This window comes from Liolophura sinensis, chromosome 12, assembly GCF_032854445.1.
Source record: "Liolophura sinensis isolate JHLJ2023 chromosome 12, CUHK_Ljap_v2, whole genome shotgun sequence".
In the NCBI taxonomy this organism is placed as follows: Eukaryota; Metazoa; Mollusca; class Polyplacophora; order Chitonida; family Chitonidae; genus Liolophura; species Liolophura sinensis.
Genome location: NC_088306.1, coordinates 4,878,137 through 4,890,934, shown reverse-complemented (window position 1 = coordinate 4,890,934; position 12,798 = coordinate 4,878,137). Strand labels below are relative to the sequence as shown.

Sequence of the window (12,798 nt, the reverse complement as noted above, 5' to 3'; positions counted from 1 at the left end):
ATTTAAACTTAAACTATCTGACCCTCAACTAGATAAAAAAAAAACGTACTGGTCAGTGATGAAATCATTATTAGGCCCACAACCAAAGCCCCCAATTCTTCCTCTTGATCTTAATGGTAAAAACGTGTCGAACAACAACGACAAAACCTATGAATTCTGAAGTTTTTTTGCCTCCCATTCAATTCTACCGCAGACAGTACCAGATATAACTCCTCTTACATACCTTACCAACTCACGACTTCTTTGCATACAAACCTGTGAGAAAGGAGGTGATTTATTTACTTAAAAACCTAATTACAAGAAAAGCGTCTGGTTGTGATGGTATAAGTAACTCGGTGCTCAAATAGTGCTGAAAGTATTGCTCCATCTCTAACTAAACTATTTAATTTTTATTTCCAGTCTGGGGTATTCCCCACTTCATGAAAACTCTCTCGTGTTAGTTCTCTCGTGTTAGCCCAGCATTTATGAAAAGGAATAGCCATGACATTTCAAACTATCGACCAGTATCTCTACAACCTTCGCTTTCTAAAGTATTGGGAAAAGTTGTATACAAACACCGGTATGATTATTGTATCAGTAACGATCTTCTCATAACGGACAACTCTGGATTCAAACAAGGGGACTCTACCATACATTAGTTACTAAACATGGTACATAAAATATATCAAAGCCTTTACAACGGAAATGACGTGTATTGTCTTTCTTGATGTGAGTAAAGCATTTGATAAAGTTTGGCATAAAGGTCTTCTGTTTAAGTTGGAGCGATTTGGTATTGGAGATCCATTACTTTCTTGGCTGAATGACTATCTGACTGATAGAAAAACCAAGGTCTGTATTAATGGTACTGAATCAGATGCCAAACCTATTTCCTGTGGGTTACCTCAGGGTTCTGTACTAGGTCCATTACTTTACTTAATATTTGTAAATGATATTATTACAAACATTGAATGTGATATTAATATTTTTGCTGACGACACGTCACTGTTGGAAGATATCAATAATTTGATTGATTCAGAGGCTAAACCAAATCGAGATCTTGATCGTTTGTCAAAATGGGCAAGTCAATGGGTTGTTAACTTTAACGCTCTTAAAACTGTTTACTTGCTTATATCTTTAAAATGTAACCCTTGCCATCCTAACTTGTATGTTAGACGGTGTTAATGTAAAGAGCGTTTGGTCCCACAAACACCTCGGCATTATTCTGCAAAATAATGGTAAGTGGAACGAACACATTCGAGCTGTAGTAAAAAAAAAACATGACATTAAGCACTTTCTACAGAGTAAAGAAAACTCTCACTAGAAAATGTCTTATCACTCTCTTCCAAAGCCTAGTAAGGTCGTCAATCGAATACGGCAATGTTCTGTACGACAACTGTAGCCTTAACTGGCAAACTCTCTTGAAGCATCCAAAGACGCGTGGTATTACTATGTACTGAAGGATTGCGTCAGACGTCATACAATAATTTATTAAATGAACTAAAATGGGAATCTTTACATAATCGACGTCGAAGCTATAGAATTCTATTCTTCCACAAAAATGTAAATGGACTTTCTATGCCTTATCTAAAAAGGATATTAGAGGTCAGAAATATCACCGATACAAACACATACAACCTTCGAAACAGGGACAACGTTCGACTTTTTAAAACTCGCATTCAATTATTTTCCTCCTCTTTCTTCCCCAAAACTGTCAAAGATTGGAACATTTTACCGTCCCATATCCGCAATGCCCCAGTTGGAATGATAAAGCAATTTCTGTTTTTGAAGAAAAATGAAGAACTCTCTTAACTGTACAACATGTTCGATTCCTACCACTCTGTTATTCAATGCCGAGTGAGAATGGGGACTTAATGCTCTGAATGCCGATCTTTTTAAGTACAATTTAAGCAATGTTCCCGCGTGCCCGAACATTAATCATTTATGTGAAAATGTACTTCATTATTTCTTTGAATGCCCCAAATATGCCACTCAAAGAAAGCATATGCTCGAACAAATCACATCAACAATATCTCCAGGCGTAAACTACACAATATTTATTCCTTCATGTTCAAAATGTATTTGTAATATAGTATTATTTGGATCCGATGAACTAAAACCTGATGGAAACAAAATTGTCTTAAAAACTGTGCATAAATTTATTGCAGAATCAAAAAGATTTTAAATCGATGGCTAGCATTGAAATTTCTTCTCATATTAAATGATAATGATAAATATTATTTCAGTAAGTAGTCATTATATCCTCGCATTATAGCCTCATTTTATTACATATGATATGATTCATTCTTTTGTAGTGTAAATACTTTTGTTGTTGCATATATTACATGCATATGTGTATAGTCTATTCGGTCTATCTATCTCTATCATTTCTTTTATTTATGTTTGTAACCAATTCCGTGTTTTTTTTTTTGTCCTGTACATATGTTATATGTTGTCGAGGAGACCCCCGAGTGGCCATTGGGGAATCCTCCTTAAACAAATAAAGCATTACATTAGATATGTAGATATGTAACTGCGTCATTGACTGAGTGATTGGCTGACTGATAGTTACCGGACAATTACATGTACATGTATAGTGGGGTTGACAACAATACACTTGACTCGCCAATCCGTATGTACCGGACTCACCTTTCTCTATGTACCTGGTTCACCTCACTGTATGTGCTGTACTCAATTTAATGTAAGTGCAATACTTACTTTACTGTATGTACTGCATTCATCTCACTGTATGTGCTACACTCACTTTACTGTGTGCCCTGCATTCATCTCACTGTATGTGCTGTAATCACGTAACTGTATGTACTGCATTCCCCTTACTGTATGCATTGCACTCACTTCAATATATGTGCTGCAAGGACTTCCTGTATTTGGTCCTCTGTGGTCGTGTTATTAGGGTGCTAGTGCAGACCAATGACTCATTAGCCTCTCACTAATGTAGTCGCTGCGAGTTCAAGTCTAGTTCGTGCTGGCTACCTCTCCGGTCGAACGTGAGAATGTGTTTCAACAACATGCGGATGGTCATGAGTTTCCCCAGGTTCTGCCTGGGTTCCTCTCAGCGTATAAGCCAGCCATCTTATAAGTGAAATATTCATGAGGACGGCGTAAAACATCAATCAAATAAATTTATTTATTATATTTATTTGATTGGTCTTTTACGCCGTACTAAAAATATCAATCAAATATATAAATAAATAAAAACAGTAAGTACTGTAACACCTTACTGTATGCACCAACTATACTCACCTCACAGTATGTAATGTACTCACTTCACAGTACGTAATGTTCTCACCTCACAGTATGTAATGTTCTCACCTCACAGTATGTAATGTATTCACCTCACAGTATGTAATGTACTCACCTCACAGTATGTACTGCACTCACCTCACTGTATGTACTATACTCACCTCACTGTATGTAATATACTCACCTCACAGTATGTAATGTTCTCACCTCACAGTATGTAATGTTCTCACCTCACAGTATGTAATGTTCTCACCTCACAATATGTACTGTATTCACCTCACAGTATGTAATGTACTCACCTCACAGTATGTAATGTACTCACCTCACAGTATGTACTGCACTCACCTCACACTATGTACTGCACACCTCACAGTATGTACTGCACTCACCTCACTGTATGTACTATACTCACCTCACTGTATGTAATATACTCACCTCATATGTTTTATACTCACTTCATTATATGTTTTGTACTCACCTCACTGTATGTGCTAAATAAATTCTCCTTATTGTTTATCTTGTATTTATTTATATATTTATTTGATTGGTGTCTTACACTGTACTCAAGAATATTTCACTTATACGAAGGAGGTCAACTTTATGGTGGGAGGAAACCGGGCACAGCCCGGAGGAAATCTACGACCATCCGCAGTTTGCTGGACGACCTTCCCACTTACGACCGGAGAGGAAGCCAGCATGAGCTGGTCTTGAACTCACAGCGATCGCATTGGAGAGAGGCTCCTGGGTCATTACGCTGCGCTAGCGCACTAACCAACTGAACCACGGAGGCCCCCATACACCTTGTAGTATGTTCGTGTGCTGCACTCACCTCACTGTATGTGATGCACTCGCCTTACAGTATGTACTCATCTTACTGTAAATGTGACTCACCTCACTGTGTCTACAGTACTGCACTCACCTTACTGTATGTACTGGACTTTGGATCCACATCTACAGTGGCTAAGTAGTCCGACCTGGTTTTAGAGGCTCCTTGAGGGACAGGGCACGTGACATAAAGGAGGGTCTCGCGAGGGCCATTCCTCATCGCGTCCAGCGGGGACGGATAGCCAGGGCCTTTACCACAACATTCTGCAGGTTAAACATACAGTATTTTATTTATTGATTGATTTGATTGGTTTTACGGCGTACTCAAAAATATTTCACTTATACGACGGCGGCCAGAATTATGGTGGGAGGAAACCGCGCAGAGTCCGTGGTAACCCACGACCATCCACAGGCTGCTGCAGACCATAGGCACGTTGCTGGAAGACCTTCCCACGTACGACCGGAGAGGAAGCCAGTATTGCTGAGAGGCTTCTGTGTCACTGCTTCGCTAGAACGCTAACAACTCGGTCAAGGAGGCCAAATGTACAGTAGCTTATTGGCAATTACTCAGCTTAGTGGCTGATCGTTTGATTGATCAGTGATTGTGTAGATATGTGTTGCATACTGTTTGATTAAACACAATAAACTATTAACTTAATTGTTTATTGTTTCCTTCCACCATAATGCTGGCGGCGGTCATATAAGCGAAATATTCTTAAGTACGGCGTAAAACACTAAATAAATACAGAAATAATTGTATGCAAAGGGCCTATTGATTCATTGATTGATTGGTTTTGATATATTAATGAGGCAGCATCACGCTTAAATCAAGCTGCTTTAAATACAACTCTGGAAGGACAGAGTGGTCAAAGCAACATTGCAAACGCTGGGATATAATATTTGTATCCCCGGTAAAATCGACAGAAAGCCCACTTTAAACGACATTTCATATTCAGCCCGTATTTCCATTAATCAGAAAACTCATTTACACGAATGTCTGTAAGTCATATTTCCCGAAAAATCTTTTCACAAGACACGTTATCTGCGTTAAAAGAAAGGTTAGGATAAATTCATTTACGAAGTTTTATGAAAGTGGCCGTGGTATTTATTTATGAACACGTATCCTATGCTCCTGATGACTGCGTAGGCCTAAGGTAGATACAACTGCACGCCCTCAAGGCCTGGATTTTTACACAGCACGTTATCTCCAAGGTAAATTCCCCGCTGCATTGTTAAATACATGTCGCCCTTATTACTGATGTAAAAAACAAAGCTGGAGCCTGAAAAACAAATTTAGGTCGCATGATGTAACAGACAATGAAGGAAAAATTAATGAAATATTAACGCGATGACATAAGCGCTTATATACTTGTCTACTTCTGCATTTTTGTTGTTCCTTTACCCAGCTGGGAATGCGACGCTAAAGAACTGTGGTGACACACGACATGAAGGTCGTTGGTTATATATGCATAACTACAAAGTGTCAGACGGGTCAAAAGTGAAGTCTTTTATTTGGACAATCCTTTCTATCCCCCCATTGTCATCAGCTATACGTACGTCTTTAAATAACAAACATTTGCTGCAGTCCAATGATGCTGTCCACGGTTGAATTCACAAACTGTTTCACTGGTTTTTGTAACTCAAAAATAGGCCAAGCGCTATCAAACATGCATTCATCAAAGACCGCGTCATTTGACCAGTCTGAAATGTTAACCTGAAAATCCTTAGGCCTTATATAACAAGCACATTTACGTGTAATATAAGGGTGTCTCGAGAAGCATTGATCCGTGAGGAGGCTACCGACAAACAGACGTGAATGTAATACAACTTCTTCATGCGGAACAACAACCTCGTTTGAAATTAGGAGCTCTTTGAAAGGTTATAGATGTCACCTCCTGAAACCACGCAATGTGTCTACATCAAGGTTATTGTCGCAGGAATAGTGCACCATACGCACAACTCCCACCACTGTTGTTTGATTTATTTATTTGATTGGTGTTTTACGCCGTACTCGAGAATATTTCACTTATACGACAGCGACCAGCATTCTGGTGGGAGGAAACCGGACAGAGCCAGGGGGAAACCCAAGACCATCCACAGGTTGTTGGAAGACCTTCCCACAGCCGGATAGACAGCCAGCAGGACACTGTTGTCTGAATTCATTTACGAATCTGAGCTAGGAACATCTGAAGTAGACCACAAATACATCTACACTGTAAATCTTCAACCCTTTCAACCATTAAAGCATTTTTATCAAGGCTATTTATGCATAGAATTACTACGAAAGTGACGCTAATATTAGTTTGTGTCACTAATGATGCAAACTTTAAAAAACTAAAACAGTGCAAATTATTTCTCTACACCCCATAGTTCCCTCAGAATATTTCATAATATTGGTTGCAGAGGTGGTTGAAAAGATTGAAGAAATAGGGTATTACAAATGTGGGACTGAACTGTTAAGAATGCTGTCCGTGTCCTTAAGAAAATTTTCATGCTCTGGAGGTATTATCTCTAGGGTCCGGGAAATTATTAAAAAAACAGTGAGTTAACCAGGAAATGTATATACACAAATTTATGGAGAAAGTGTTTCTCATTTAAACTGAAATGTCTGTTTTGCATGTCTGTAGAAATTACAATATACGTATTAAACCAGGTTTTCAAACCAGTCTGGATTTAGGGCATATGCCTATATAGCGTACACAAAAGAAAGTGTAAAGAAAGAAGCAAGCCAATCGTTTATTTTTTACAGCCTATAAAAGTTCTCAAGTAGATTCGAATGTCTGAATTGTCCTGAATGTTTACACATACTGCATAGATAAGAAAGATTTATACATCTAAATGCCGATCATATGGGGGGAAGTTGGCGTCTCGCTGGCTCAGCTGGTTAATGGGCATACTTGCTAAAAATATGGGCCCTTTGCCAATGAGGTGGACAACAGACTGAAAGGGCTGAAAGGGTCGCGTCTTCGAATCCAGCTCTCGCTATTTCATCTGTGGATTTAAGTCAAAGAGTTACATAGCGAACTAGGTTCTTAGTTCACTTCGGTTTTCCCCACCCATAAACCTGACCGCCGTCCTATGGGTGCATTTAAAATTCTTCTTGAGCATCAGTCAAATATGAGAGACGTCATTATATGAGTGAGTTTATTACAGCCGTTGGACCCGAAGTCGATAACCTTTTAGACAAATCTAATGGACAGACCATATTGCCTCAGATACAAATTACTTTTTGTATTTAATTACATGATAAGGTTCGATGGTGATGAGAAATCCCCAAATCCCAAATCTATTGGTCTCAAGCCCTTTCAGTCTGTTGTCCATCGATCTGCGGGGCAATCGTATAATGGTAAAAAAAATCTCCAGGAAGCATGATCGATGAATTTTAACATAGATATTCCAAATACAGTGAGTTAAATAAGGTGGGTATATACACAAATTTATGGGGAAAAAGTTATGGAGAGCTTCTTATTTATACTGAAATGTCTATTTTACGTTTCAGGGGAAATTAAAAAAGATTTTACATGCAATATACATGTACAATACATATTCAACTGGGTTAAGAAAGCGGTCTGTATTCAGGGCATTAACCTATATAACGTGCACAAAAGAATGTGTAAAGAAAGCAGTAAGCCAATCGTTTAACATAGGTACTCTCTAGCACAAGAGGTCTAGCTGTGGCAGACACACTCAAAAAATAATCTGTTAATATTAACACAAAGTTTGTTGTCTGAGTGATGACAGAATATATTTTGTTATGACAACAGATTATTCTGTTAAATAAACTAAATTAATATTTTATTAATTTAACATAAACATTCTATTAAACTAAGAGGTTAGTATGTTGAATATGACAGGATAGTGTGTGATAAAAACAGAATATATTCTCAGAAAACAGACTTTCAGATTAACAGATTAATTTTTTGAGTGTAGACAACATTGTGTCCATCTTCCCAAGTTTCAACTACATATACAATACACTTATGTATGTTTGAGGTTTTACGTCGTACACGTACTTAACAATTTTTCAGTCATATGACAACGAGGAATGATAAGGTGTGTGTGTACATATACTGTGTCTTCTTGTGGCAGGGCGAGTCTCTGCCGCCATAGTGCTGCCCAACCACACGTTCATATACAATATACCCTGCAAGAAAACCGGGTGGTAAAATTCAAAGGCTGATGGACGAATGACACTCGCCTGTAAAGCAAACAAAGCCAGATAAAAAATACCACCCAAAGTAATGCTAAATGTAACTGGAAGTCGACTGGAAAAACATGAATGGTCTCAAGGCCTACTTGGAAAAAAAAAAGGACTCACAAAAGGGTCAAAAACAAAATAAAGCAAAAGAAAGCTAGACTAAAACATCGCCCAAAAGTAAAGTTTAATTGTGGCTAGAACAGTCGAATTTGTACAAAAGATCCGTTCCGTTGTTTAAAGTTCGTGCTTGACCTTAGTTATTGTCCCATACTAGTCGTATTTTACGGCGGTGTCGCTGTCAGCAATAAAGTAGGCATTTTACGGAAGTGTCGCTGTCAGCAACATAACGGTCATTTTACGAAAGTGTCGCTGTCAGCAATATAACAGTTATTTTACGGCGCTGTCGGTGTCAGCAATATAACAGTCATTTTACGGAAGCTTGACCTTGTAACAGATCGAACCGACATATTTACTCCGCTTCATGCCTCACTGAAGCGCTCTGCAGAAGCATACATAGAATGTGGTCGAAATTTTTTTTTATAGTTGTCTTCTCTTTCAGGTCAATATGTCAACAGTCACACATGCAATCAATGCCTTCACTTCAGTTACAGTTCAGCATCCAGTGACTTGCAATTAATGACTTACAGTTCAGCGTAAAGTATCAATGCTGTACCGCCTTACAGTTCACTGCATGCCTCATATTACCTAGTGTGGTTCCGTTTTCATCACGCCAAAGGCCCCCCGCCTTCTAACCCATTATTTATTTGATTTTGGCTTGTGTCTGAAGCCAGTCACACAGCATATGGTGTTGTTATGTTGGTCACCACCATATAGGCCGATATAGCTCACGGTGGTATTATACTGGGCCCGTATTTATCAAGATCAAAAAGGACACATGAAACGTCTGGATTTTGTTACTTAAGAAGGTGAGTATAACATGTTCGGACCAATAAAAGCATAGTAAAAAGCTTTCTCAGCTTTCTTCCTGGGGTGAAAAATGGCGTTAGAGTACAGTTTTCCTAAGGTTCAGTCAGAAAATTAAGTGGGCGATATGTAAAGCTTAACGTACTACACGACATCCGCAGTATAATATTGAAGGCTGGCCACATCTCATTAATGTACTTTTACAGAAACAATTTCGTACCTAAAACTTCATTTTTACAGTAAAAATCAGAATCAATGCCTATATCGCCTTTGTTAACTTCGCTTTGTTTTCACACCCAGTATACTCTAATCACGCGACCAAAGAATGGGCTTAGAACTGGTTAAGAGTTGGCTCAGAACAGCTTTGACATCACTGCAAAAACAATTAATTCCCACTAACAACTTCTCGTGCAGCCGAACAATTAGAAATACGCAAATGAGATGACTCCTCTAAGGCAGAGAGACAGACTTCGTAATTAACGCGCAACTTCAGGGTTATTAAGATAAAAGCATATTAATTAAGACTGGTCACGGTTGGTTTGACACCAAACGATGTAAACATAGCGTGTAGGACATGCCCCTACACAGAAATCATTACGAAAAAGTAACAACGAACCTTGTCCAGAAATACTTCAGTTTTCTTCCCCTACAAAAATCTATTATTTTCTAGCATGAGTATTAAAGATACATCCCAAACGTGTTTCACATCATTTTGAGAAAAATCCATGCATTAAAACATATTAAAATGATAATGGAGAAGTTCATCAGAGACGACTTTACAGAAAATAATTATCTGCAAAATATTCCATAGGCAAATTAGAGAAATTCCTATGAGCAATGCGATGTGACTTCACAATAGTTAAATGTGGTCCGGAAGGACCACCGTATTTTATCATACTTGAAATGCTTTTTATGGCGCATCAAGAATCCTAACAAGAAACAAATGACAATAGTTTTGAGCACAGGATTTAGCATGTATGGCGCTTTGAACGGGCACTGACTTTATCAGGTCGTTTCCACATTTTTTTCACTTTTTGTCCGGAAAACATTTAAAGCACATACAACACAAATGAACTTATACACTCAAAAAAATTAATCTCAATTTTTATAATGAAAGCTTGTTCTCTGGGTGATGCTAGAGTGTATTCTGTAATCATAACACAATATTCTATCATATTCAACAATATACTGTTAGTCCTGATTGAATGTTTTATGTTGAATGAACGGAATATGTGTGTTATATTTAACAAAACAGTCTTCTGCAATAGCAGAAAACATTCGCATCACTCAGACAATAGATTAACAGAATAATTTTTTGAGTGTAACTTCACACCATCGATTAATTAGTGTCCGTGAATCTCTGTGTTTAAGTTAGACACTTATATGTCTTTTGTGCACCATGAATCCTTCGCAAAAGAAGCTCACATTTACAGATATTCACCGGAAGTTCAATATAGGCCCCATAATCCCCAAAAACCTCGCTTTTTGTCACGTATAAGGCTCCTCCATTTAGACATTTGGCTCATTTTCTCTCTTTGTCTTTTTTGGCGTGGTGAGGTACTTTTTCTTTCTCGATTACTGTTCAACATAATGTTTTACAATTTTCCATACATGACGCTGAATACTCAAGCTAAAATACAAATATATCTATTCTAATTTTTTAAAGACATTAATAAAAGAATATCATTGAATGTTTCCAAAACTTATGGATTTTTTTCAAAGTTTTAACTCTAAATCATCCCATAGTAACAAACTAAGATTAATCAAAGAAATAAAAAAAAATATCTGGGATGAACTTGTGGTTTAAATGGTAACCTATGCACTAGGACAATACAACTATGAGCGAATGGGCGAAAAACATTGTAGAATTTTGAATACATTTTATCTATGTATTCCCTGTCCACGAGCATGTTTGGACCCACGGCCGTGCTCCTTAAGATGTGGATTTAAGGTGACATGCGTTAAAACATCTCGCCATTCAACACAGAGATCAGCGTAAATGTCCTCGGTGTAATTCCACAACGTTCATTCCCTACACTGACCGGCGTTCAGTCATTAATCTGACTTATATCACAACTGGATATCGGGTTACCGTGACACTAGTCCATGCGTACTAAATATGTAATCTACACTTTATCTCCGATGGACAACAGTTCATCTAGACGAACTGTTTATCTCTGTATTTTTTAAGTACTGCGTAGAGGTTCGTATGATTTTCATTCACGTCAGTTACATGTGTGTTCAGAAAGACGCCACGACCGGTTGTTCCTCGAGATATGACCCATGCGTCCGCATCCCCACCCGGCCTATACCCTACAAGTATGCTTCCGATTCAATAGGGGAGACTTAAACAGGTTACTACACAAACATTGTACTGAGCAACCTTGAATGCTACGCTATGTAAAACGTGCTACACAAGTTACTCACGGTGTGAGTAAGGGCATGAAAGTTGCACTGCAGCCCCATTTGCCTCGGCTATTCTGAAGGGATATATTTATTTATTATTAATTCGGCAGCATTATGGTGTGATGATGAAGGGATATATATGAAGCCTACACATATATGTATGTACACTTAACTGCGTCTGGGTACAAACATTGTATATACTCAGTGATAGGATACGTGCTACACTATTACAACTTCGTGATATCACATAACAAGACCACAACAGTTGCCCCTGATGCAGGTGTATATTTACCATAGACCTTACATACATATAGGAGTGCATGGACGAAATCTCTATTCTGGTAGAGTAGCCCGCAGTACACCAGGCGATTCTGCACGTCCCGGGGCGGCGATAAGTCGACGGCGATTTAGAGCATGGGTAACTGTTGCCGCACAGATGCACAGTATATATGAAGATATTTGATTCGGAATCAAAAATCGCAATTGATTATTCCCTCGTTGTGCAGTGTGGCCGGCCTGTGGACCGCGATTTTGATCGCCGTAGTGTGGGTGTGTGTAGCTTAGCCTGTAGAAACACTGTATTAGGCAAACGGTGAACACATCTGTTCTGACGATGAAGGCGGCTGTAACAGTTTCTCTATAGTCCCATTTCCCTGCACACAGTCAACACAAAAATGGGCGATCTACCTGTTCTAGCGTGTGTATGTGCACTAGGCTTGATCAAGACGTCAACAGAGGGGGATAGATCTGTAATTTTACGACGACTACTGCACACGCCACACTATTACGCATGCAGATGTTCTACAAGTATGTGTAAACCGTGAATTATACATAACTGTACATGTTTGGACGTGTATATAACTCAACTGTACACACTTCGTTCCAGCGGTTTTAAATAAAGTGACTCACCCATATTTCTAGGAGAAGAGATCAACTGCGTATAATCCGGATTCTGACGGAGACGGCTTGCCCCACTAACGTCGACCAGAACTAGACTACTGGCTAGGTCATTCAAATCGGGCAGAGTCCAATCCTGTCATGTGGTAGGCCATACATATATGTGTGTGTGTGTACGTGTGTACTGATTGTAATGACAAAGAAACACAATTCCCCGGCCTTGTGACCGCATGTTGGCATCTGAATGGCTCGATTTAGATCAAGCATGGTGTGTTTATGCGTTTTAAAAAGTGACAACGATCTTTAGA

General features: G+C 38.7%; 1 protein-coding gene across 2 annotated transcripts in view; it reads right to left on the bottom strand.

Annotated features, from left to right (window-relative positions):
- Positions 1–12,589, bottom strand: part of LOC135479151 (methanethiol oxidase-like) — a 28,251-nt gene extending 15,662 nt beyond the window's left edge. The window contains exons 1-2 of one of the 2 annotated variants that reach the window (XM_064758911.1): positions 12,503–12,589; positions 4,160–4,329 (exon numbers count right to left, since the gene is read on the bottom strand). In XM_064758911.1, coding sequence (XP_064614981.1) covers positions 4,160–4,329; positions 12,503–12,506 — 174 coding nt within the window. In that variant the 5' untranslated portion in view covers positions 12,507–12,589. Of the gene's footprint in view, positions 1–4,159; positions 4,330–11,885; positions 12,301–12,502 lie in introns of those variants that run through there. The other variant, XM_064758912.1, reaches the window with a different exon arrangement.
- Between the last annotated feature and the right edge of the window lie 209 nt (positions 12,590–12,798).